We start from the raw sequence: 27963 nt of genomic DNA, 5'->3' as shown, positions 1-27963 counted from the left end.
TATCGTTCGAAAATATTAGTTCATGCATACAAGATTCATGCATAGTTAATTACGCTTTCTTATTAATTAAGAATTTTCCTCGAGGCAATGTCTTATTTTATATTCTCGTGATAAAGGTCAAGCGCGAGAGTAAGAACTACACAAGGAGTTAGAGTACCTTAGCAAAACTTTGCTATCAGGTGGGCAATTTCTTACGCGTAAATAAAATGCTATGCAAGTGTTATGCTTTAAAATGCAAATTGGATCTTCAAGTGTGGTATGCTTTATTACGCTTAAATGAGTTAAGCTTTATTATGTTGCACGTTAAATGATTTACGCTATGCTGTTTATACTATTTACGCCCTATGTAATTTACGCTTGATTACGCTTATTTACGCTTGAATGCTTTACGCTGATAAGTTTATGCTTATGTTTGATGCTTGCGTCTGTTGAGGGAGGCCTCCCTCAACAGTACGATGCCGTGTCCGTTGAGGAGGGCCTTCCTCACGGCGCGATGCCCGTGTCCGCTGAGAGAGGCCTCTCTCGCGGCGCGATGCCAGTATGCCAGTATGCCAGTGTTACAGCGTCTATTGGGGGAGGCCTCCCTCAATAGTACGATGCCGTGACCGCTGAGGGAGGCCCCCTCTCACGGTGCGATGCCCGTGTTCGTTGGGGAAGGCCTTCTCCACGACACGATGTTTGTTAATGAAGATTGATGATGAAGAATGCCCTTATACTATTTAAGAATTTGGAAATGTTTAATGAGCAAAGGATATGAAAGAAACTCATGCCTCTTATGCGATATTGTGAAATTGTTAATGATGTTATGTTATATGCTTGGCAACTGCCCACTAAGTACTCTTGTACTTAGCCCTTCGATATTTATGTTTGTGCAGGTTGAGCTGTGATGGGCGATGAAGTGTTGTTGCTGAGTGGAGTTTTTGTCGAACTTAAAGTAGGCTCAGAAAGGATACATGTCTTCATACATGTATCTCAGTTATGCATTCCGCTGTAAACACTGATTATTTCAGTTACGCCTTCCGTTGCAAACTCTGATAATGTTTTAGTCAAGCCCCTAACGATGCCTTTTTCCTTTTAAGGAATATAATGCGTATACAAGTTCTTTGAGTACCCTTTTTATGCGAACTATGCCTTTTTCCTTTTTAAGGAATAGTTCACACGTATTCAAGCTCTTTGAGTATTCTTTTATGCACCCCTTTCTAAACCCGCTTCGTAATTTCCCTTCCCCAGTCATGGTTTTCCCAGATTAATTATCCTTAATTAAGGCCGGTCGTGACAGATTTCCCTTGGCTACTGGGGGGAGATTTCAACGAAGTTTTGAGCCAACATGAGAAGAAAGGAGGTCTGAGGAAATCTTGGTCTCAGATGGAGGATTTCAGAAAAGCCCTGGATCGATGTGGGCTTAGGAAGATTAATAATAACAGCGAGTTTACTTGGCATAACCAGAGGCACGGAGATGAGGCGATTTTTGAGTTATTGGACAGATTCTTTACCAATGATTCGGGAGTTGGATTTTTTGGAAGTAGGACAGCTGATGTTCTTGATTCCTATGGTTCTGACCACCGCCTGGTTCGTTTTGGTTTTGAGAAAAGTAAGGCTGGCAGAAGGGGTGGGGGTTACAAACGTTTCTTTTTTGAGCAGAAATGGATGCTGGATGATACGTTCACGGCAGATGTCCTCACATGTTGGCATGAGAGCAGAGGTCAGTCTCTTCCTAATCGCCTTTTACATTGCCAGCAGTTCCTGAGAAAGTGGGAATCCTCCATTTTCAAGAACCCAACGAGAAAATTGGAGGAATTTACTAAACGTCGGATTGAACTTCTCAACAAACCGGGAGAGAGAGGATCGAACTCCGAGTTGTGCGAGCTCAACAAAATTATTGAGAGACTTTCGGAGGCCGAGGAGTTGCACTGGAAACAGAGATCTAGAGTTAATTGGTTGAATTTTGGAGATAAAAATACTAAATACTTTCACAAGTTTGCTTCGGATCGCAAGAGGAGAAATACTATTGAGGAGCTGCTTGATTCTTCCGGACAAAGTCAGTCGAACGAAGGGGTCATCGTCCACATTATACAGGAATATTTCCAGGACCTCTTTGCCTCGGAAAATCCAACACAAATGGACCTTTTGGCTGTGACTAAGAAGATTTCCAAAAAGTTTGGGGATGCGGAGTTTAGATCTTTAGCCGAGCCTTTTTCTAAGGAAGAGGTTCGCAAGGCTGCCTTCCAAATGAATGCGCATAAAGCCCCAGGCCCAGATGGTTTTCCTCCGGTTTTCTTCCAAAAATACTGGGGCGAAATTGGCGATGCAGTTTCTAGAGAAGTTCTGGAGGTTCTGAACGAAGAGAAATCTGTTAGAGATTGGAACAAGACTCTCATTGTTCTTATTCCGAAGGTGAAGAATCCGAAGAGAGTGGGAGACTTTCGCCCTATTAGTCTTTGTAACACAATTTATAAGATTGTGACCAAAACTTTGGCAAATCGGATCAGGAGGTTCTTGGGAAGTGTGGTTGATGAGTCACAAAGCGCGTTCGTGCCAGGTCGGCTGATCTCAGATAACATCTTGGTTGGGTACGAATGCATGCACTGGCTCAGAAATCAAAAGAAAGGAAAACACGGCTTCGCGGCTGCTAAGATGGACATGAGCAAAGCGTATGACCGCATCGAGTGGGGATTCTTGGACTCGATTTTAACGGAGATGGGGTTCCCTCCGCGTCTGCAGAGAGTTATTATGAATTATGTTTCTACTGTTAACTTCTCTTTTGTTGTCAATAGCAGGGTTTTTGGATCGGTCTCACCCTCTCGGGGAATTCGCCAGGGATGTCCACTCTCCCCTTTTCTCTTTGTCCTGTGTGCTCAGGGGCTCTCTGCTCTTATTCAAGAGTCGGTCCAGAATAATCTCTTTCAGGGACTTCGGGTGGCTCGGACTTGTCCCGTGGTTTCTCACCTGTTCTTTGCTGACGATAGCCTTTTGTTTTTTGATGCTAATATTGGAGGTGCGACGGCGATCCGAGATGTTTTGGCGACCTACTCCAGGGCTTCGGGTCAATTGGTGAATTTTGATAAGTCTGCGGTTACTTTCAGTCCGTGTTCGTCGAGAGTTGACATGAATGACGTGGTGGGCGTTCTGGGTATCAAAGAGACGCAGGGCCACTCTATTTATTTGGGTTTACCCACTTTCATTGTAAGGCAGAAGAAACTCCAGTTTGACTACCTCCGGGAACGGGTCAGCAAGAAGTTTTGCTCTTGGAAAAGTAAGCTTTTCTCTGCAGGGGGTAAGGAGATTCTTCTGAAATCCATTATCCAAGCGATGCCCACTTATGCGATGAGTTGCTTCCGTATTCCCCAAGGCGTTTGTGATGATATTGAGAGGGATTGTTGTAATTTTTGGTGGGGGAGTTCTGGGGATAAAAATTCGATGCATTGGATGTCTTGGAAAAAACTTTGAAAACAAAAATCTTGTGGAGGCATGGGGTTCCGTCGTCTTGATGCTTTTAACCGAGCTCTTCTTGCAAAGCAGGCATGGAGACTTATCAAATTTCCTGAGTCCTTGATTGCTCGGGTTCTTAGAGGAAGGTACTTCAAAGATGTTGATGTCCTGGAAGCAAATGTTTCTTGCAACGCTTCTTATGCCTGGAGATCGATCTGTTGGGGCAGTGGTTTGTTGAAAGGAGGTATTCGGTGGAAAATCGGGGATGGTCTGTCTGTTAGTGCTTTTTCAGATCCTTGGATTCCCAATGAGGGTGGACAACCGCGAGCTAGAGAGGGAGGGTCAGATCCTTCGGTGGCTGTTCCGGATTTTTTGAAGGAGGGGAAGGATTGGGATCTCTCCAAATTATCTGCCTCTTTTCTCCCTCACGAAGTAGCTGCTATCTCGTCCATTGATAGAAAGTTTCCTGCTGTCAGGGATGAGAGATTCTGGAGATTTGATGAGAAGGGACGATATTCAGTTAAGTCCGGATACCTATTCGAGGTGGGATTCTACTTTGGACACGAGTCCACGTCGTCTGTCGATCACAAAGGATGGTGGAATAGTATCTGGAAAGCTAGAATTCCTCCTAAGGTCAGGATCTTTATGTGGAGGGCAGTTCAGAATATGATTGCTTCGGACTTAAATCTTCACCGGCGACACATCCCTTGTTCTGGTATCTGTTCTTGGTGCCATAAGGACTGGGGTTCTACGGTGCATTGTCTAATCTTTTGCGATGAAACTAGAGCAGCTTGGAAGAAAACACAATGGTGGTTGGTGCTTAAAAGCAAGAAACATCTTTCTCTTGAAGATATTTGTCGCTCGGTGTTTGAGTACTCTAATGGCGAGAGCTTTGATCTGTTCTGCGTTTCGCTTTGGTGGACCTGGTGTTGGTTGTGCAAGGTTAAGCATGATTCTGATTTTAAAAAAGATTTGGAGCTGGTCGTGGGGTGCGCGGACTTCTTGTGTTCGTTTAATGAGGCTTGCCGGAATTTATCGATGCAAGGCAGGCTTCTGCCCAAAGTTGGAGATCGTTCTTGGAAACCACCCCCCGCTGGTGCGTTCCGGTTGGATACGGACGTCTCTGTCCACGAGAACGGGGAGGCTACGGGGGTCGGATTTCTGGTTCGCGATCATGCCGGGAAGATCATTGCAGCGGCTGCCCACCGGGTGGGGAGGACGGAAACTGTTTTGTTAGGCGAGCTGCACGCGATGATGCTCGGGATTGGGTTTTGTTTGGCGAATCAAATTGGTCCACTGATGGTGTTCACTGACTCCCTTCTTGCGGTACATGTTGTCCACGAAGATTCGGCTGGAACGGACTCCCTTTGTGATGAGCTTTTTGAGGCCTTCTCTCATGCGCGGCACCACCTTGTTTTAGATTTTTGCCATGCCCGTAGGGAAGCTAATCGGGCGGCACATCTTTTGGCGAATTTCGCTGCTTTTTCTTCTGATGTAATGATCTGGAAGTCGAGCTTTCCTGCTTGGCTTACAGATATTGCTTCTCGTGATCTTATATAATGTTGCGTTTTATCTCAAAAAAAAAAAAAATTTGTAATGCATCTAAGTTCTATATGCAGAAATGCTTAGTAGTACTAAATTAATGGAAGGCGGGATCTACTCTGAAACTCAAGGCAAAAGTATTAGCAAGATTAGACTTGATTTAATAATTACTCCCCATGTCTCATAACGAGAGCGTTATCGATTTTAATAAATATTAGATGAGTGTGTGAATAAAAAAAGATAATTATTTTTATTATAATGTTATATTAGTGAGATAAAAAAAAAAAAATACTATGAATCATGTGAGATAAAATTATACTATATAAATTGATAACATGAGGGTTAAAGAAATAAAGAATTTGTGATAGAAAAATATTTAAATATAGAAAATGAACTTTTATAAAACGTGCCAAAATTACGAAAAATGCATTTTTATGTGACATATGCTCCATGACCTAGGGAGAGTGATTAAAATACCCAACCTTTTATTTTACTCCTTTCTTTATTGACATATATAGATCTTGTGCAATATAATGCACGCGTGCAAAAATAATTTATTTCATTTTATAGTACTAGTATTTACTATTTCAATATATTTTTTGAATTAGTTGTGGAAAATTTCTCAAAAGTATATGGATAATCATTATAATTTTGAAAATTAAAAACTAACTAAAAATATTTAATTGTAAAGAGTACTTCGTCTAACTTGTTTTGTATTATGTCCAAATTTGTTAATTTTAGTGTACATGTTTTGTACTCTGTCTAAACTTGTTAATTTTAGTGCACATTTTAATTAATTCATTTAAAAAATATTTAATGATCTGTCAACTTGATTTTAACTTGGTTTTTTTATTTATATATTTATAAGAAAATTTTAAAGGGAAGAACGATGTATATATATACATAAGACAAAATAAAGTGAGGGATATAATTAAAAACTTTATTCTTTTTTGGATAATATTTTTGACATTTATTAAGTTTATTTGTTAGAATAAATGTTGACTTTAAAAATGTGGTTTGAATGTTGATAACATTTTTTTTTTGAGAAAACATTTTATTATTCATATTTTTGAGTTTCGGCCAATATTCAAATAGTTTTTTTAAGTTGAATTTTGACTCTCCATAGGTAATTAATTGTATATTATTAATCGTTCTATTCTTTTCACGTTTTATAATTACTCCCCCCGTCCCTACTATCTTGAGACCTTTTTTTGGGGCACGAGAATTAAAAAAGTAGTGTTTTGTGTGTATGTGAAAAAGTAAAAAGAGTGAATAAAGAGTAAAATTTTTGTCAAATAAGGAAATGTCTCAAGATAGGTGGGACAGAGGGAGTATTTAGTTGTAGAATAATTAATTCTATGCAGTTGGCCACGTTTTCAATAAGTAGAAATGTAGTTAATTCATGGTCCAAGATAGTGGAACAATTGTTCATATTTTTAAGGAACATGATTATTTCATGACATGTTAAGTGGTTTTCGGAGAGGCTTTGCAACGTTTGTATAGGTATATGGAAGTGGGAAGAGGAGAAAACTGACCACGACATGACACTCTATAAAAACTGTAAGATTGTCCTCTCATGCGTATGACTTAAAAGTGCATTTTCACCGACCTAACATTCACTACAACCATTTCGTCATTTTTCTATTATAAACGTGAAACTAGCTCATCGAGCCTTGTTTTAACAAAGGAGTCTTAGGCAGCTAGTCTGCAAAGCCTATCTCATGCATGTGTTGTTGGGAGGACAATGACAAGAATTGAATATTAAAGGTCATTTGAGCTTAGTAGGTTGTTTATTTGATTGTTTAACTTAAGATTATTCAACTATTGTTTTCTGGTGTTAAATCAACATTATATTTATAGTAAATAGAGATATGTTTTAATATTAGACGGTCAATCTGTGAAGATTGATCATTAAGATATCTTGTACAGTATTTTGTAATGTTGTTAATCATAATGAATTTGGCCATGAGGCACTCCCGGATTATATTTCTGTTAATATTACTCTTACAAACTACACATACAATATTATTGGTGGTTACAAAGGGGAAGACTGTCGCAACTGACAAGGAACAATCACGCTTATTATATTTATATAAGAGTAAAATTTTGAAGAAGCCAAAATGAAGCATAAAACACAATTTATGGCCACACATTGAAAAAACATAAAATTTGGCCATTTTTATTTATTTGGACGTTTTTACCCTTAATGAGGCGGACCAGGTAGGATCAGGCACGCGGGTCGCGTGCCGGGTCGGGTTAGGCACTTATGGCACTATTAGTGCCATAAGTGCAAAGATTTTAATTTGGTTTTATTTCGGATTTCCGTTGCCACTTATGGCCATAAGTGCCATAAGTGCCAACGGAAATCCAAAATAAAACCAAAGTAAAATCTTGGCACTTATGGCACTAATAGTGTCATAAGTGCCATACGTGCAACAAAAACAACAATAATAGAATCAAGAAATCATAAATGGATAATCTAAACCCTAAATGGATAATCTAAACTCTAAATCGAACATTTAAACCCTAAATGGATAATTTAAATCCTAAATGGAACATCTAAACCCTACGGGGAAGTGTTTAAAATGGTCCTTTTGGCACTTATGGCACTAATAGTGCCATAAGTGCCAACAAAAATCTAAAATAAAACCAAGTAATAAAATGATGCGTATGGCACTATTAGTGCCATAAGTGCCATACGCGCAGCGGGCGCTGGCTTTTCCCCGCGAGCGCGCAGCTCACCCATAAGCCTCCAGCGGCCGAGCAATTACTCCAGTGGCCGAGCAATCACCCCAGCGGTCGAGTAAAAAGGGAAACTTAGACATACCACCTAATTAATGGCCATATTTTGATGTTTTAAGATTATGGGCCAAAAATTGATTTTTAATCTTCATTATGGCCATTTGACTACATTGTTTCTTTATATAAAGTGATTTAAACATAGTATTACACAAAAAAATGTTCAATTATATTGAGCTAGATTTGGGTAGTCGAATCCGTTTCAATACTAAGCGCTTTGACTACGTTCTCCCTAAATCGAGCAAGATTGAGCTTCACATTTTGCTGTACAAAAAACACATCTCTTGAAGCCATGGTCCCATGGTGTCTGTACACTGAGCTTGTATCAGTTATGACTGAACTATTGCGGCCGAATACTTTGAGCAGCGAACTCTCATTATCTTCAATCTTGTAACGCAAGTATTGCATCCCCATTGCAAGCGCATTGTCACCGAATATAGCGTTAAAAAAGTACTCCAAGTCGAGTGGTTCTATTGGGATAACGACGGCACCCATAGGCAAGAAAACACCGTTGGTGAGGCTGGCGCCGTGGACACCGAGAAGCACGCTGCACGAGTTTACCAGCTGTGATAATTTCTTCATATCGCGACGATCATATCTTCTCACCACAATCACCTGAAACCCTACATCCTTGATCATGCTGATGACTTCGTCTTCGTTCAGGAACCTCCTTGTACGCTTACGTGACAGAAGCAGCAACCTGGGCCTAGCTATCTACGACACATGGCAACCCTCTCCCTTATAAGGCCTTTTAAGGGAGGAATGGACCCAATATCCATTTCTAACAGTGCTCAATCCTCAGACCGAATTAATGTCTCAAACATGAAATGCCTGAATTCGGGCATTCTGTAGCCACCAGGGATTCAGCGCCAGAATGCTGTGATATTTGAGCCGAGAGACGAGTTAAGATGGTGCTATATTTGGCGATGAAGGAGGGTTGATAGTCCTTGATGATGAAGACCACGCGTGACTGGAATTGCTTGGTGGTGAGGAAGAGAGGGGGTGATGATCTCACTCATTTCATGGTATATGCCCAGAGGAGAACACCACTTGCAGGGACGTCGCTCATTAAATAAAGAAATTTAAAGGCCGCGCCATAGGGAGCTCAAACCCAAGACCTTCGGTTTTAGACATTAACCCCTAATCGCTTAGTCGATACACACACTACATCGTTTAATTTTGATGCAAAGCTATGTTCGTCGTGCATCGCACGAGCGAGTGTACTAGTTAGATATAAAATCAATAATATGTTTTTTCCATTTCTTCCATGACTTGGGCAATAACTTTTTTTTCAAAAAATAAAACGCAGTATCCCCAAAAAATGTAATTTATTTTTTCTCGTCTTCATCTTCAACAAGCACGTTCACCAAATATCTGATTATAATAGGAAAAAAAAAATCAATATGATTTCATTAATATAATATTATATTATGTGTAATTCTTTTTATAGCCTATCTTGCTTTCTTTTGGAACACCTTAACAACATCTGTCACTTCCGCATGACTCATAACACCATGATTCTTCATGGTGTTTTAAATACATTTTAAAATATGTTTATCAAAATTAAAATTAAGAACACACATATGCTGACATACATACAAACCTAACCAAAGCTAACAATCGGGATTTGTACCTTTTGTTAGGATTGTTCCACATGCAAGGCTACCGTCTCCGGATCACACTTCTAACATGTAACTCCTAAAAGTTCCTAGGATTAATGCCCTCACAAATATCAATTCCCTTTAGAATTAAAATAAATGTGTTCTATGTTCTTAGTTCAGGTAATAATTATCATCTCTCGATATCAAATTAAAACTTATGATTATGCTAAATTGGTGGTCAATTAATAAAGCAAACAATATAAACAAGATAATAAAAAGGAATAATAATCTCAATTGATTGAATCAAACAGTTAGAAACTCAAATCATGTTTTCTCCCTAAACCCTGGGAAAAAGGATTCTAGCCACACATAGACATATGAACTTGAATCAAAGTCTCAATAAATCAAATAAACATTCAACAAGAAAAACCGTAGTAAAGTTGAGATTCTTCAGTTCTTGCTCTGGATGTGTTCTCCGTCACTCCCAGCTCTCAGGAAAAGTAAATATTTGATAAAAAGTGATAAAAGGTCGTAAAAACTCTGGAGAATAAGTTCTTGGGGAGTATTTATATGTAGAGATGTCAATCGGGTCAGCCCACCGGGTTTCGGGCCAGCCCTATCGGGTTTCGGGTTAATCGGGTGCGGGCTAATCGGGCTGGGGATTTTGTCGGGTTATAAATTTTCAACCCTAACCCTAAACGTTCGGGTTTCGGGCTAGCCCATCGGGCTAGTCGGCTTAAATGCGTAAAATAAAATAATCATTTGTATTTTGTTATTTTTAATGATTTAATGTATAATGTATAAAATATACATAGAAATCAAATATATAAATCATATAGCATGCATGAAATGCAAAAATATACGATATTGAAAAAAGTTATCAAGATTGCATAACATATAAAATAAGATGGTGACAATAAAATGTCAACTTTATTAACGAAAAAACAATAAAATATCCAACAATAGTTTGAATTCATAGAAGCAAAGCATCTCAAAAATACAGAAAAGTGAAATGATGAAACTTTATAATATTTTGTCATTTTTTTATTTTTATATCTAAATATTTAATATTAAGTATTCGGGTTTCGGGCTAGCCCATCGGGTTAGTCGGGCCGGCCCTATCGGGTGCCGGGCTATTCGGTTACAGGCTAATCGGGTTGTAACTTTTATCGGGTTGAAAATATTCAACCCTAACTCTCTCGGGTGGCGGGTTAATCGGGCCAGCCCACGGGTTTCGGGCTAGATTGACATCCCTATTTATATGCCCTAGATCTTGTAGAGCTCAAAATACACTAAAATCGTGAAATACAGTAAAAATCCAAAATTTGGGCAGAAAATCGGCGTTACGCGCGGCCGCATGACCTCGCGCGGCCTCGCGCCGCCCCCGCGTGGTCCTCCAGAAATTTCTGTCCCGTCGCGCGGCCGTGGCATGCGGCCGCATGCCTGGACCGCGCGACCTCCAATGCGTGTGGTCCGACCCGCGAATTTTTCGACGCTCGTTCTTCCTCGTCCGGTGTTCGATTTGACCTCCGTTTGCGCCTACGGACTCGTCTCTTCGTGTACTTCTCTCCAATATCATCCAAATCAGCCTAATTCGAGTTCAAAACCTGTAAAAACAGCACGAACACGGACGAGTAGTCTATTCTACAAAAAATATGCAATCTAAACAATAGACAACTCAACAACTCAATAAGAAACGCCCAAAACACTAAAGAATAACGCGACATTGGAGTGAAAAAAGCATGTAAAACAAGTGGCGGCTCCTCCTAGGTCATCCGCTGTCGGAGAACGCGCGAGGGAGAGAAACGGTGAGGTGGAGAGGCTGCGAGGAGGTACGACTGCCGGTGATTCTTGGCGGAGAAGGGGCGACCACAGAGAGAGATTAGAGAGAGAGAGAGAGAGACCGAGAGAGTGTAGAGAGATTAGGGGTGAGTAATTTTTTAATTTTAATTTTAGGGGCAGTTTAGTCATTTAATATAAAAAGTGGGTATGTTTTTAAGTTTTTATTTGAGTGGGTAAATTTTAAGTTTACTAAAAAAAAGTGGCTACTTTCATGTATTAACTCCTTATTTATTCTATGTTTGACTATATATATTTATATAATAAGGCGTTATTTTAGTAAAAAGAAAACTTATTGCTAATTTAATTTAGAAGATGAGCTATATATTAGGACATCTAAAAAAAGAATAAGGATCTATGAAGGTGTGACGAAGAGAGTATTATTAATCTAATCAATGATAATTTGGATAGATCGCACCATGAGATCGAGTGCAAGAGAGACCATTAAGAAAAATGAATTATAAAAGTAAAAGTTAATTACTAACGGATCCTAATTAACTTTTATTATTGAAAAGGAAAGTAAAAAAGTACATAATTTAAGTTTGGATTAACTAATTCTACCAATCAATTATAAAATAAAACATTTTAAATTAAATAAAAATAATCATAATTGTTATTTAAATTAGTGAACTCTAATTAATTATTAGAACTAAAACTAAAACACAGTAAAATAAAACTGAAGAATAAAAATGATTCAAAACTAGAATAAGTAATTATTCGATACAAAATGGAGAGTCAGAGGATTTTTTATGACAATAACTTAGGTCGATTTGAAAATTTGGACAAAAAATTTTAGACTTGTAAAAATATGACACTAATTAATAAATGTTGCACCCACATGATATTTCTTGGCCCATTATCGAATTTTGGGCTTAGCTGCACGAACCAAGCACATGAAATCCTATCTGAAGCCCTAAAAATGACGTGCTTGCCACATAATCAACCTCTCCATCCCTTCCACTCCAATCCTGTGGCAGAAAAAAATGTAAATGCAGGGAAAATATTTTCCCCAAATTGAAGAAGAGCCCTCAAGCAAAAATTGCACATGTCTTTCATGGGCAGAAAAGAAAATCCTCAAGTCATGATTTGTCACGGCGAAGTCAGTGCCTGATAACACTCATATTTTTAGCGTTATATTTTATGCAATTAATTAGTTTCTTAACATTCACTAGAGCTGAGTTTCTTAACATTCACAAATTGGAGCATAGGTTCCTAATAGCGTTCGTAATTTGGAGTATTAGGAACTTATTCATCCCACTTTATGAACATCACCAACCTATTTATTTTTCTCTATAAACATTGGTGTTATTGCTACTTAAACATTATTATTTCTTTTTCTAATTTCTTAATTTATGTCTTCTTAATGCCATATTATATTTCTTTTTTTAGGTTCTTAATTTATGTCTTTTTAATTTCATATTATATTTCTAATAATTTTATAAATAAATTATTATAACAAGTGTAATTTGGGCATTTATTCAAGATAATTTTACTGTATTACCATATATGTAATATTATTGATTCACTTCACTCTCTCTTTTTTGTTCGGGGTCATACATATGACATCTACTGCATCCTCTATTCATTATTATCTTAAATTTCTCATTTTTTTTTTTAATTTTCAATTCACATATATCAACAATATTGAATCTTATGTCGAATTTTTAGTAGTCATCACCAATTGAAGAATCAATATAAAAATATTAGAAACGGTAAAATATAATTTAATCATGGAATCCCCACATACTTTTCATTCTTATTTAACTAAATTCTCAATTTAATAACTCTATGTTATGGAAATATTTAAATCAATTTTTGGTTAGAAAATTTGCATAAATTATTTGTTAAGAAAATTGTATAATTTTAATTTGTGAATATTAGGGATTTGTTTGTCTCAATTTGCGAATGTTAGGGACTTAATTGCACAAAATATAATGTAAGGGACCTGTGTGTGTGGTTTTTTTTTTTTTTTTTTTTTTTTGTAAATGTTAGGAGTGTATTTGCTTGTTACCTTTCTCTTAATAATATATCGGAAGAAATATGGAAATTAATGTGAAATAAAAAATGCTCATTTATGCTTAATTAGTACCAAATTAATGCACATGGTGTGTTTGATTGGTGTTGAGTCATTAGTCGAAGACGGTGATCAATCGTATTATGAAAATAAATATATAAGGATGAGTACATCTGATTCAATTATTATTTTTTACTATATATAATTAAGCAAGAAAAAAGTCATTTTCTATTTTTTCCACTATTAGTATGAAAGACATTTGGAGAGGATTGGTGAATTATTTTTATTGGCTTTTATAGATAGAAAAATTGAAAAAAGCAGGAATTTGAGTTGTTTTATAAAATTTGATTTGCCTACTATATATTTTACGAAATTTGAGTTGCCTATTATATTCCTCATATGTACTTAATTTAAGGTTAATTGTGTAATTTAATATATTATACATATAATAAATTTAAAAAATATATTATGGTTTATGTTTTATATTTCAAAGATTATTTAAGTAGTGGTATTCATTGGAACTCTTTATCCACATATAACTTTAGTATTTTTTATGTTGTAAATTTAATAATTTAGACTTACAATACAGAAGTTTAGTTTTAATTATGCAAAGATGAAACCAAGAAAATTGTTTATAATTTTAAGTTATCCAATAATTGGTTCAAAAATTATATTAAAATGATAAATATTACTATAAAATGAAATGAAATGAAATTACATTCATAAAAATTTATCTACTAAAATAATTTATTTTTACGTGTGAATGCACGTCATCTATGCTATTTAGGCTGCGTTTACTTTGATGAATAAATTTATCCATGGAAAATAATGGATACAAAAATTTATGTCATTAGATGTCTCTTTTCTTTTCCAACATTTGACACAAAAGAGAATTTCACCATTTTTCTTTCCTTATTTTCACTTCAATGATGGATAATATTATCCTTTCAATTTTGGGTGGATAATATTATTTATCCTTGAAGTGAAAACAAGGAAGGAAAAGTGCTTTTGTGTCAAACGTTGAAAAAGAAAAGAGAGATTTAAAGGCATAAATTTTTGTTATCCATCATTTTCCATGTGATAAATTTATCCATTGAAGTAAACGCAGCCTTACACAAAAAAGCGTTCAATTATATTGAGCTAGGTTTGGGTAGTGGAATCCGTAACAATACTAAGCGCTTTGACTACGGTCTCCCTAAATCGAGCAAGATTGAGCTTCACATTTTGTTGATCATAAAACACGTCTCTTGAAGCCAAGATCCCATGGTGTCTGTACACTGAGCTTGTATCAGTTATGACTGAACTATTGCGGCCGAATACTTTGAGCAGCGAACTCTCGTAGTCTTCAATCTTGTAGCGCAAGTATTGCATCCCCATTGCACGCGCATTGTCTTCGAATATAACTTTAGAAAAGTACTCCAGGTTGAGTGGTTCTACTTGGATGATGACGGCGCCCCTAGGCAAGAATACACCGTTGGTGAGGCCGGCGCCGTGGACACCGAGAAGCACGTTGCACGAGTTTATCAGCTACGATAATTTCCTCATATCACGGCGATCATATCTTCTCACCACAATCACTTGAAACCCTACATCCTTGATCATGTTGATGATTTCGTCTTCATTCAGGAACCTCCTTGTACGCTTACGTGACAGAAGCAACAACCTGGGTCTAGCTATCTGCGACACGTGCTCAATCCTCAGACCGAATGTCTCAAACATGAAATGCCTGAATTCGGGCATTCCGTAGCCTCCAGGGATGTCTCTCGGATTCAGCGCCAGAATGCCATGATATTTGAGCCCCACGATCGAAGCAGGGAAGCAGTGGACAGTGGCGTTTGCAGCCGGATTCATCAGCTCGTGAGCCGACAGACGAGTTAAGATGGTGCTATATTTGGCGATGAAGGAGGGTTGATAGTCCTCGATGATGAAGACCACGCGCGACTGGAAGTGCTTGGTGGTGAGGAAGAGGGGGATGATTATCTCGCTCATTTCGTGGTACGAGTTTCCGATATACCCCGAGGAGAACACCACGGCGGGGACGTCGTGGTGGAACTCGCAGGGTGGAGGAGCGGTGGTGTTGTTGTATTGAATCATGCGGACGGGCGTGATTCCCGCCTCATATCCATGCCACGGGTAGGGTCGCATCGTCGTCTCATTGTGCCAATCGTCATCGGAGGGTATGTAGAGAGTCATGTTTCGGGTGTCGATTCTCACGGGTTTAGTCGATACGCAGTGGATGGAGACAGTGTGTATGGCCCTATTGCAGGCGAAGCCAATAGTATCAAGCTTTCTTCGATCCTCCCCTATTTTTGTGCAACACTTCCTAAATAAGAACCTTAAATTAAAAGAAGAAAAAAGGTTGTGAAACTTGTACATACCACGTAGTAGTCTTGCTAAATGGAACTTGATGAAATCCTTCTCTTCCGTCGTCTTCTTTTGCATCCCTAACATTCCCACAAAATTTTGATGAGCAAAAATGAGTAGCGACAATAAACGAAAAATAAACAATGTTAAAAATGTAAAATACTACATTGATCCGATGAAATTATACAAGGGAAGCTGACACCAAGAGAGAGCAACATCAAGAAAAGTAGTAAAATGAATGGAGTGGCACCAAAGACCAGCTTCTTCTGATCTTTCTCCATCTTTGTAGTTGTTGCAGGTTGTGTAAGAGACCAATAAATATTATGATATCGTAAACTATGCTTAATTAACATTTATAACTAATTAAAATTCAAGCTCATTGAATTATACAACATAATTATGAAATAATCAATTCTAATAATTAATTTTTAACTAGAAAAAAATAAATTAAATGCTAATAATTACATGTTCTAACTAGATCTAATAAACTCTATATAACTATACTCAAGCAATATTAATTATAGCTTAATTGTTGGAGTTAAGTTTCAACTCTATATTCAATTTTTTTTTAATAAATCTTCTAAGTTTTATCTTCTTCATTTAATAATTATTAAAGAGAATTATTAGAAAAGTTCGTGCATATTAACGATTGGAAGAAGTAATTAAGAGAAAATCAGTCAAGACCAAGTCAATGATATTTTTAGGAATGTTGGGTTAGGGCTTGCTAACCAAGCAAACTTTGGCTCCAAATTTATAATTGATCCCACATCTTTCTAGCTCGATCTACAACCTTCAAGCCATGCTCTCCAAGCATACTATGCATCAATAAATAGGATGGAATGTCATTGCATTCGGTACCAATTCAGACGAGAAACTTCAACATAACAACGAAGTGCAACTCAGTTGGTAACATGCTTCCCCTCAAACAAATAGGTCGGAGGGTTCGAGTCACCAAAGGGAGAAACGGAGAACCATTATTAATCCTCTTTTAAAAAGAAAAAAAAAGAAAAACATACACTTCAACATCTAATTTTGTTTATCTTGAGTAGGAGACTCGTGAGTCTAGGACAAGCTTATAGGTTTTGTATATTCATGATAAATCTAGTTGTTGCTAGCATATACGATAGGTCTATTAGCTTTAGTATAAGTCTAGTTGTTGCTAGCATGTGCGATAGGATTAGGAGACAATTTTTTTTATTGGATCCACTTAATAAGAGTTATTCCATTATCGTGTAATTCATTGTACATGAATTTTTATAATGGATTCACAATTGCAATTAAATAACATTGTCGTATAAATTATTTTCCTTGTGTTCACATTTTATTTATACTGCTTGCTTTTTATAAGTAGTTATTGATTCTATTGTTTGTATAATTTATCCAACATATCTGATTTTACGGGAGCAAGAACTTTCATTAATGATATTCCTCCTCCATAAGATTGTGAGATCAGGCTAAAATAAGAATCTCTCATCCCTCAACGAAAAAAGCCTCTAATAACTAAACAAAACAAAAGTTAAAATATCAAAATTTGAAATAGAAGAAAAACAATGACAAAAACTTGTGTGAGCTCTCCCTCACTATGAGTTCTTCATTAGAATAAAAATAATTAAAAATTCTCAAATCATATTTAAAATTATATAATACCTTATTAATTATTATTAATCCAATGAATACTAATTTGGGTAGTTCTCACCGTGATCAGCTCAAGCGCACGAGAGACCATTAATAAAATGAATGTGAGACACGCTAGGGATCTTAAAAGGTGGGAGATGATCTAAAGTGCCGGGAAAATGTACAAGTCTTTTAATTGCAATATATATATATATATTTTAATTCTCTATTTCACAATTTCTTGTGTCTCTTCGCGTCACATTGTTAGTTTCATTATTTTAATAAAATTAATTATAAAAGTAAAATTTACTAATACGAAAGCGTATCATATTCTACATTGTGTTGTATAGTCATTTCAATCCAATTTTTCATAAGAAAATAAATTTTCCGAAAAAGTACACTCTAAAAATGGCAATTTTTCATTCAACTTTAAAGATTGTAAAATCAAATCTATACATCTAATCAAACTTCACCTATTAAAAAAATATATATATATATATAATTTATGATTGTCATCACAATTAATAACAACTAAAATTTCATAAGTTTTTCAATTATTTAATTGTTTCATCTTATCATGAGTTTAAATGTAATTAAGTTTTTCAATTGTCCCAAGACGTAGCTAACAACCGGGGGCGCACCGCCGCGGCACTCCAGCACGCAGTGCACCCCAAATCATGCGTCGATCCGGTGCTTATGGAGATGCGCTGTGGATACTCTAAGAAGTAGGATCTCATTTAAAAAATTGTGTAATTGTTAATGTTAAGGGAAAAAGTGTGTAATTGTTCAAAATGAACCATTGCACACTTTATTTCAAAAACATGTGTTTAGTGCAATTTGAACTGTTACACACTTTTTCATAAAGTGTGCAATGGTTCATTTTGAACAATTACACACTTTTTCATAAAGTGTGCGAAAAAAGTGAAGCTATAAACAGGGTCCTCTGGACCATAGGTACTCCTAGTGTGGTGCTGACTTGACGAGTCAACCATCGAGGGCCTTTGGGGGACAACCACTGTGTGTGTTGGTGGCAAATAAGACCTTTGAAGTCTTTGCTGAGTCGTGGCATTTGTACCGGATGGTGGATGAGTCACAATGGAGTCTTGTACACGACCTCTTTTGGTTCTATCTAAGGAGTGTTTATAGTGTAGAAGGAATGGCGTCCCTTCTTTCTCAATTGTACCCCAAAATGATTTTTTTTTCTTCATCATTAGGCTCCAACTTGGGGTATACATGTTTCATAATAAAAAAATAATTTGTGGTGAAATTAATGAAATTATTTATTTTAAATAAACAAATACCTCATCTTTCACATCAGCCACATCTATATTTCCCCTAGTATAACGAAAGCGCAACATACGAGGGATCTTTGTTGTTGAAGATACAACACCTATGGTAGATCCAAATTCTGGGATAGCACAATATATCCAGGCCTAAAAACATAAACAATACTTTACTTAAACAAATAATAATAATAATAATAATAATAATAATAATAATAATAATAATAATAATAATAATAATAATAATAATAATAATAATAATAATAATTTACAAAGATTTAAAAATACCACAAAGGCTGTGCTAAAACCAAATAGAGTGTATGACTCTCGCTTTGATGTGCCCGATGGAGTGGTTTTCTTGAAGTGCAAAAGTTTTTGGAAAACATAACTTCCCCACGGAAATGACTCCCTTGCTTTTTCATCCTCAGCCAAAACCCATAACCACTCTGATATATGCTTCGGCTTCGATTTCTCAACACCAAATAACACATTATAGATGAACAAGATTTTAGCAACCTTTACGTAATCCTCTGTCAATAACCCAAGGTCTTTTGCTATAAATCTATCACGCAAGTCACTAACCAATACTCCCTCCGTCCCATTATTTATGGGACGTTACTGTTGGGCATGGAGATTAAGAAGAGTAGAATTAAGGGAATTAGATGTTTAGTGTTATTTTAATTAACACAAGTCACACACGCACAGTCACTCCTCTCTCGGCCTGTCTCTCTCTCGCCGGACTGGTACACGACGCCACCGCCGGCGAGCGCCTCTATCGTCAGCCCCTCTCCGTCATCCCCCTGTCACCTCTCTCCCTTCCCTCTTCCCTCTCTCCCTCTCTCCGCCTCTCGTTCGGAATAGGGCGTACGCCCCTTATGCCGGAGACAGAGAACGACTACCGCCTCCTTCGTCCTCTAGCGCCGTCGGGCTCGCGGTGGAGAGTCGCCACCGCCGCTGCCTCCGTCGTCGGCCAGCTCGATTCACCAGCAAAACCCACAAACAAAAATTGAACAATATGCAAAATCGACAAACAAAAATTCACAGATCCAAATCCACAAATCCACAAACAAAAATCAAAATCCACAAGTCCACAAGTATCGAAACCAAAATTGAAACCCACAAACAAAAATCCATAAATCCACAAGTATTGAAGACAAAATCGAAACAAAAATCAAAACCAGATCTACCCACAAACATCGAAACCCAAGTATTGAAGACAAAAATTGAAAATCTAGAAACTAGAGTGGAGGCGGAAAGGGGCTACGGTGAGGGTGGAGGCGGACCGCGCCGCTGCTGCGTACCCTGGAGGTGGGGCTGAAGATTTCGTCGACTGGCGCTCTTCAACGGAGAGAGAAAGGTGGAGGCGATGAGAGAAGACTCAGGATTTGGGTTCACTGGTTGAGTGGGTGCGTGAGAAACTGAGAATGGAGGAAGAGAGGAAATGACGGTGGTGGTCGGCAGATCGACGGGCGGTGGTGGCGGTGGAGGCGGCAGATCAACGGGTGGTGGTGGCCGAGAATTTTTGAAGAGAAGGGAGGCGACTGGTAGGTGGGGGGAAGAGAGAGAGAAAAGAAGTAGGAAATGAGTTTTAGGTACGTAATTAGTGATTAAATTAATACTTAAGTGAGTCCTTATTATTTTCCAAAATAGAAACGTGCCATATAGGTTGGGACAACCCAAAATGGAATACATGTCATAAATAATGGGACGGAGGGAGTATCTTTTTATTATTGAGGATACAAGTGTAGAATGAGTTGATAGGCAAAGTATGTCGTCGATATGGAGTAAAAGATGTGCCGCCAAATCTCAATCCAGTCACCAACGCTAATTCAAATCGACTAAACCGAATGGGAGTTCCATTTATATAAAACCACACTTCACTAGGATCTTCATTACGAAATTTCATTTGACGTGAAATTACATAATGAAGTACTTGCATACATTTTCCTAATGATTTAGGCAATCCAAGAAAATGACCAAAGCATGACCTAGCAAATTTGTTGAATATTTCATCTTCAAATGAAAGAAGTGTATGTCGAATAAATTCCAAAATTGTATCATGACAATAGACATTGACATTAAATTTCACGTCAGTCATTTCACATCGTTCATACGTCCACGGACCATGCCGAAAATATAATAAAAAAAACTTTAATGAACAAAATTTTCAACACAATTTTTTGGAGAAAATTTCAGCGCATATTCACCAATTATTGAACATTTTTTCAGCACATTTTCAACTAATTTTCAGCACATTACACACGTTATCTTGCGATAATGTGTGTGACTATGTAAATTTCACTGTTACACACATTTTTTGCGATAATGTGTGTAACCGTGCAATTTATACGATTACACACATTATCGCAAAAAATGTATGTAACCATGCAATTTATACAGTTACTAGAGGTGGCCATGGTTCAGTTCCCGGTTCGAACCGAAACCAGAACCGAACTGGAAAATAATCCTCATAGTATCAGTTCCAAACCATGAACCAATGGTTCGGTTCCGAACCGTCGGTTTCGGTTCGACCTGTTAGAATCGTCCTTTTTTTATGTAATTTGTATTGTTTTATATGTATTGTTTTATAAAATTTAATGAAATTTGCTTTAATAAAATAAAAGACACAAGAAAATATAAATTCCATATACTTTATTTTCTAAATTGAACTTATAATTCAAAGTTACACCTTACAACTCTAATAAATACAATTTACAAATTACAACTTTTAGATGCTAAAATAAAATTAAGGCAACTTAGTTTACAACTTGTAATTGGGGGAAAAAAATAAAGGAAATAGGACTTGAGCTTAATTATAACATTTAAGTTATAATTGAGTTGCATATGTATCCCGAAGGAATCAAAGTCCACGTAGTTCTCTTACCTTCGTCTTACCTTTGGTGACACCGCATAATCATGAAGTCTTCTACATGTCGAAGTCGAAGTCGTCGTCGAAGTCTTCGCCTTCGGTGCATTGAGATGACTCACTCACATCGGTGGTGTCGCCTTTGATAGTGGATATGGGGTTCTCTACAAACAAATCATCCCATTTATTTTTTTGCTCTCTTGTTTCGGCTAATGTATGATCTTTGAGCAATAATTGGGCTTCAAGATTATGCGGTGCCATTTGGAATCTTCGTTCGTCGAGCATGCATCCTGTTTCGCTAAAAGCTTGCTCGACCGCTACAGTTGATGCCGGGACGGAAAAGATCTCTTTCGCCATGATTGCAAGGATGGGGTATTGTCCTTGCTTAATTGACCACCAATTTAACACGTCCACGTCATTTGGCCCTGCATTACGTAATTCCCCTCCCTTTGGCTCCCTAAAATATTCTTCTAGTTCAAAAAATTGTGGTTGACTACTACTAATACCTTTGTTTGCGAAAAAATTTTGAAGCATAAGACACGCTTGAGTACTAGTGTCAAATCCATAAGAGGAAGAAGATGATACACTACTCCTAACAGTTTGTTTACGTGAAACACTTGCAACATATTTTGAAGAAAAATCTTGAAAAAGATTTTGTAAGTCACAATAAAGACTAGTTTTGACATCTAAAAAGTTTGGCTAGAGGTGCCCACGGTCTGGTTCCCGGTTCGAACTGAAATCGAACCACCGGTTCACGGTTCCAAAATTTGAAACCGAAACCGGATCGGATATTTGTCCTCACGGTTTCGGTTCGAACCGTGAACTAGCGGTTCCGAATCCGGTTCCAAATCGTCGGTTCCCGGTTTGAACCATGGAACCGTTATTTATTTTTTATTTATTTTTATTTTATATTTTAAAGTGTTAGTTTAAAATCTATAATATGTACACAATGTTGAACTATTTATTTAGAATGTAAATGGTTGACATTTAGTATGAATTAGATGTAGGAATGAGAGTTCACCATTTTATTTGGATTGTAAAAGGTTGAAGTTTACTATAAATTCGATGTGGGATAGAATTTGAGATAGACAAAAGTAAAAAATATAAAGAATGCATATGAAATTATGGGTTTTCAATAAACATGTTTCCCACATCGAATTTATACTAAACTTCTTCCATTTACTAACTAAATAAAATGGTCAATGGTCATTTCTCATTCTCATAACTAATTCATCTAAATTTCAACCATGTATAACCTAAATAAATGGTTTAACATTGTTTAAATTTCATATAACACTTCAAAATTTAGTAAAAATTTTAAAAAATAATAAAATTGGACGGTTCCATGGTTCGGAACCGTGAACCGCCGGTTCAGGCGGAAAATTGTGGTTGACTACTACTAATACCTTTGTTTGTGAAAAAAAATTTGAAGCATAAGACATGCTTGACTACTAGTGTCAAATCCATAAGAGGAAGAAGATGATGCACTACTCCTAACAGTTTGTTTACATGAAACACTTGCAATATATTTTGAAGAAAAATCTTGAAAAAGATTTTGTAAGTCACAATAAAGACTAGTTTTGACATCCAAAAAATTTGGCTAGAGGGTTCACACGGTCCGGTTCCCGATTCGAAACGAAACCGAACCACCGCTTCACGGTTCCAAAATCTGGAACCAAAACCGGACTGAATATTGGTCCTCACGGTTTCGGTTCGAACCATGGAACCGTTTTTTATTTTAAAGTGTTAGTTTAAAATTTATAATATGTACACAATGTTGAACTATTTATTTCAAATGTAAATGGTTGACATGTAGTATGAATTAGATGTGGGAATGAGAGTTCACCATTTTATTTGAATTGTAAAGGGTTGAAGTTTACTATAAATTCGATGTGGGATAGAATTTGAGATAGACAAAAGTAAAAAACATAAAGAATGCACATGAAATTATGGGTTTTCATACACATGTTTCCCACATCGAATTTATACTACACTTCTACCATTTACTACCTAAATAAAAGGGTCAATGCTCATTTCTCATTATCATATTTAATTCATCTAAATTTCAACCACGTATAACCTAAATAAATGGTTTAACATTGTTTAAATTTCATATAACACTTCAAAATTTAGTAAAAAAAAAAAAATAGACGGTTTCACGGTTCGAAACCGTGAACCACCGGTTCGGGATTATTGGAATCGGAACCAAACCGTGGAGCCATGATTACGGTTTCGGTTTGGAACTGTTGACCACGGTTTTGGTTTCGAAACCGTTGACCACAGTCCGATTTGGCGGTTCGGTTCTCGGTTCCGGTTTTTTTGGGCATTTCTAAGTTTGGCATTTCTAAAGCTTCATAAGAAAGACCATCACTATATTTTATATTTCAAAAAAAATGATAATAAATTTCTAAAAGATTGCACACACCTTCGTATTTGAAAGATGGATCAAACATTTTGCAATTAAAAAATTATTAGGAATATATTTAAAATATTTTAACCATTTAATAAGGGTTAATTACGCAAAAAATCATGAACTTTGGGCCGATTTTCAAGTTTGCCATGAACTTTTTTTTTATCAAATTTTCCCAGAACTTAACCAATTGATCAATTTTGCCATGATTTTGAGAAAACCCCAAATAGAGTGCTGACATGGCACTTTTCAGTCACCTGAAATATGACATGGAGCCGTCGGACGAAAACCAAAATGACGTCGTTTAGTTGGGGGTGAAACGACATCGTTTTACCTCAAATTCCAGCCCCCGTCTTCTCCTCTCTGCCCTCAGTCTTGCAGAGCCCTAATTTTCTGTTTACTGCTCTTTCTTCGTCCACCCCCAAAGACGCCACCACCATCGTCGTTGGAAAGAAATCCGCAGCGACTACATCGGAGGGCAGCGGCTACATCCGGTCCACCCCCAACGCAGAGCCCTAATTTTCTGTCTATTTGCTTGATTTTCAACACCAGCAACGCTAACACACACACACAAGATCAAAATCGAAAATTTCCCAACAATTAAAGGAAACACATTCCCCAAATCGACAAATTTTCAATTCACCCATCTGATTCCTTCAATGGAGGCCCTAGGCTCATCGAAGAAGATGATAGCGATACAGGAGGAGATGGTGGTCAACGATGGCGGAGCTCTGGTGATGGGGGTGGAGGAGCGGAGGGGGCGGCAGATCTGGTGATGGTGGTGGGGGAGGCCGATGGAGAAAGAGGTGTGGTGCTGGAGAATGGCGGCGGCAGAATTCTTCAATTCCAGAGCTGACTAAGTATTCTTCAATTTCCAGAGCTGACTAAGCCTTGCCAGAGGCAGCTCTGCCGACTCTGCCTGACTCAGCTCTGCCCGACTCTACGACTCTGCTATGCCGAATCTGCTCTGCTCTGCCGACTCTGCTCTGCTCTGCCGACATCAGCTCGATATTACCACGTACGTGCCACATTAGCTCGGTATTACCACGTAGGCGACATGTCAGCTTGGTATTACCACGTAAGCGACACGTCAGCTCGGAGCTTCACTGGAGCAAAAAAGTATGGAAAAATTGTTCAACCCCTTAAGTTCAGGAAATTTTTGATAAAAAAAAGTTCATGGCAAACTTGGAAATCGGCCCAAAGTTCATGATTTTTCGCGTAATTAACTCATTTAATAACCATAAGTGTAACGGATCTTTGTAAATCTTCACTAGTACTACAATGAGTTAATTGAGCCATAATCATAGTACAATGAACAAGAACACGTGAGCATATAGGATAATAGACACCTGATAAATCTTTAGTAGCCGTCTCAAAAACTTTAAGTAATTGAATAAGATCATAACATTCATCCCGATAAATAGGCAATAAAATCATAGAATTCACTTCACTTGTAAAAAAATTTACTAATAAATCCTTAAATTCGTATGTTGAATTCAACATTTCATATGTTGAATTCCACCTAGTGCACACGTCTATTGTTAAAGCACTTGCTACGTCCAGTGGTCAGAAAATTAGTTTTTAAAAAATAAAAAAAAATAAAAAAAAAATTTGGGGGGGGGTGGGTGGGGGTGGGGTTCAGGGGTGGGGTTGGGGTGGGGTGAAATCTTATGCATTTTTATATGAAACTTTATGCATTTTTATATGAAAGTTCATGCATTCTCGTATGAAACTTTATGCATCTAAAATATACCTATTTTGAGAAAATCTAATTTTTTTTTAATTTCGAAAATTACATTCCAATTTTACCCCTCTCCAGATTTTGCCTTGAAATATCTTTATGCATCTTGAAAGCTTCTTGCCACGTGTCACCATCTTGATGCGCCACATGTCATAAATGTGTGGTCTAGATTTGGATCTATGGATCTATTATAAGCTTGGATACTACCGGAACCCAACCCTATATATATATATATATATATATATATATATATATATATATAGGGTGTGGTTCTAGAGAGAACTACATTATTTGTGAGAACGAGAGAACCATCAAATCTAATGCATCCACTGTAAAAATTAATGCATTTGCTGTTAAAATTAATGCACTAATTTTTTTAAAAAAAAATGCTCCCTTCAGGATTCGAACCCAGGATCTGCATTCATCAAACAAGATGATGCATCCACCGTAGATCTTGATGATCGAATGGCTGAAAATGGTTCTCCGGTCTTCTTTTATTTATGGTTCTTTCTTGAACCTCTCCATATATATATATATATATATATATATATATATATATATATATATAGGGAGAGGTTCAAATAAGAACCACTAAATAAAATTAGAACGGAGAACCATTTTAAACCATTCGATCATCAAGATCTACGGTGGATGCATCATCTTGGTGGATGAATGCAGATCCTGGGTTCGAATCCTGAAGGGAGCAAAATTTTTATTATTTTCGGATGCATTAAATTTAATAGCGAATGCATTAATTTATATAGCAGATGCATTGATTTTATTGGTTCTTATGTTCTCACGATAAGTGTGGTTCTCATTATAATCACACCCTATATATATATATATATATATATATATATATATATATATATATATATATATATATAATACGAGTGTTCTGTACTGGTGACTACTCGAAAGGAACTTCAAGGTTAAGCGTGCTTGACTTAGAGCACAACTAAGATGGGTGACCTACTGGAAAGTTCGTCAAATGGTATGCAATTAAGGTCAAAATACATTAGAATTACACTAAAAATACTTGTGGGATACAAAGATATATATAAAAAAAATTCGAACAAAAAATTTATTTATTTTTATTAATTTTTAACGACCGAATTTTCGGTCGTTAAAAATAAAATTTCGGTCGTTATTTAAAAAAAATCAAATTTTTATTTTTCCCCCCTTTTTAACGACCGAAATTTTGGTCGTTAAAAATAAAAAATCGGTCGTTAAAATTTAACGACCGAAAAAACGGTCGTTAAAACTCGGGCGACGATGCAAACAACGACCGAAAAAAACGGTCGTTAAATCAGTCGTTAAAAATATTAACGACCGATTTTTGGGTTTTAACAACCGAAATTTCGGTCGTTAGAGCCACATTTTCTTGTAGTGTTTCCTAATTGGTTTTATTGCTCTATCTAAACTCTTAAGGCCATCTTGAACACACAAATTTAATATATGAGCAATGCAACGGGTATGAAAATATTTTCCTTGTAAAGTAGGATTACATGCAACAATTAAAGAAGTTACACTAGCGGTAATAGCACTTGCATTGTCAAAACCAATAGAAAATATTTTTTCAGTAATCTTGAATTGTTGCAAAATTTTTAAGATAATAAGAGCAATATTTTCAGCGGTATGAGCACAATTAAATTTTTTTAAAGCAATAACACTTTTGTTCAAATTCCATTGCAAATCAGCCCAATGCACAGTCATGCCCATATAAGAATTATGTTGAAATGCACATGTCCAAATGTCGGAGCAAACAGAAATTCTATGTGGCAAACTAGTCAAAACACTTCGCAATTGAATTTTATATCTTCTAGCTAATTTAACTATGGTTCTAATCATAGTTGTACGTGGTATTTTTTTTAGCTAAATGATTATATGCTAATTTCATAGAATTTTCAAAATTAATGCTATCGGCAAATTGAAAAGCAAGAGATTCCGTGCTAACAAATTTAGCCATAACTTCCCTAGCAACAATATCGTTAAACTTAAAAAGAGAGATTTCGGGCGTACCTTGCTCGCCGAGGGTAGAGGTGAGTTGCGTTTGTTTACCTTTGTTGGGTAAGGTGCCATAGCTCCCCCCGCGGTGAAAGCGTAGGTTTTGCCGCAAAGGTTGCAAACGGCCTTTATGATTACTTTGCCAGTATCGAAATCTTTTACTTGTTCTTTTTTGAAGTACACCGTAAAGACGTTGAAACGCGGAGCTCGTTCCTTCTTTCCCACCGTCGATCGTTTAGCCCGGTGGCCAACTCCAAACTCGTCCTCCAAATCAATGGCATCGGCATCGTCTTGTTGTGGTTGGTACGTGGATGAAATTTTTTCATCGGATTATTGTTGAGCAAGGCGCTAAGTGAGCCCATTTACTCATAAAAAATCTCCAAAATCGTATTCCCCCCTTGTGAAAACCGGACAAGTCTTTTTGTTTAAAGATTATGAGAGGAGTTTGTAGAAA

At 37.0% G+C, this 27963-nt stretch overlaps 2 protein-coding genes and 1 long non-coding RNA gene across 3 annotated transcripts; 1 reads left to right on the top strand and 2 right to left on the bottom strand.

Annotated features, from left to right (window-relative positions):
• On the top strand, positions 1-1143 carry LOC130986265 (uncharacterized). Its single transcript, XR_009089224.1, has 2 exons — positions 1-179; positions 876-1143. It is a non-coding gene; the product is annotated as an uncharacterized LOC130986265 (long non-coding RNA).
• Positions 1144-7947: 6804 nt separating this feature from the next.
• Positions 7948-8409, bottom strand: LOC131025554 (alpha-1,3-arabinosyltransferase XAT3-like). Its single transcript, XM_057955349.1, has one exon. It carries the CDS (start codon positions 8407-8409, stop codon positions 7948-7950), a length of 462 nt encoding a protein of 153 aa, XP_057811332.1.
• A 5955-nt stretch (positions 8410-14364) lies between these two features.
• On the bottom strand, positions 14365-15417 carry LOC131025552 (alpha-1,3-arabinosyltransferase XAT3-like). The gene is made up of 2 exons (XM_057955347.1): positions 14794-15417; positions 14365-14751 (listed from the first exon to the last, which is right to left on the bottom strand). The coding sequence occupies exons 1-2, from the start codon at positions 15415-15417 to the stop codon at positions 14365-14367; spliced, it is 1011 nt and encodes a 336-aa protein (XP_057811330.1).
• Positions 15418-27963: the final 12546 nt, after the last annotated feature.

This window comes from Salvia miltiorrhiza, chromosome 5 (genome assembly GCF_028751815.1).
Source record: "Salvia miltiorrhiza cultivar Shanhuang (shh) chromosome 5, IMPLAD_Smil_shh, whole genome shotgun sequence".
Taxonomy (NCBI): domain Eukaryota; kingdom Viridiplantae; phylum Streptophyta; class Magnoliopsida; order Lamiales; family Lamiaceae; genus Salvia; species Salvia miltiorrhiza.
The sequence above is the reverse complement of the archived record's forward strand: the minus strand, read 5'-3'. Positions and strand labels throughout refer to the sequence as shown.

Excerpts from the sequence above, each read along its gene's own strand:
- LOC131025554 (XM_057955349.1), bottom strand. The coding sequence starts at position 8,409 with ATGATCAAGGATGTAGGGTTTCAGGTGATTGTGGTGAGAAGATATGAT.
- LOC131025552 (XM_057955347.1), bottom strand. The coding sequence starts at position 15,417 with ATGACTCTCTACATACCCTCCGATGACGATTGGCACAATGAGACGACG. Across the intron at positions 14,752-14,793 it reads TAGGGTTTCAAGTGATTGTG|CTGATAAACTCGTGCAACGT; the intron begins GTGAGAAGATAT and ends AAATTATCGTAG.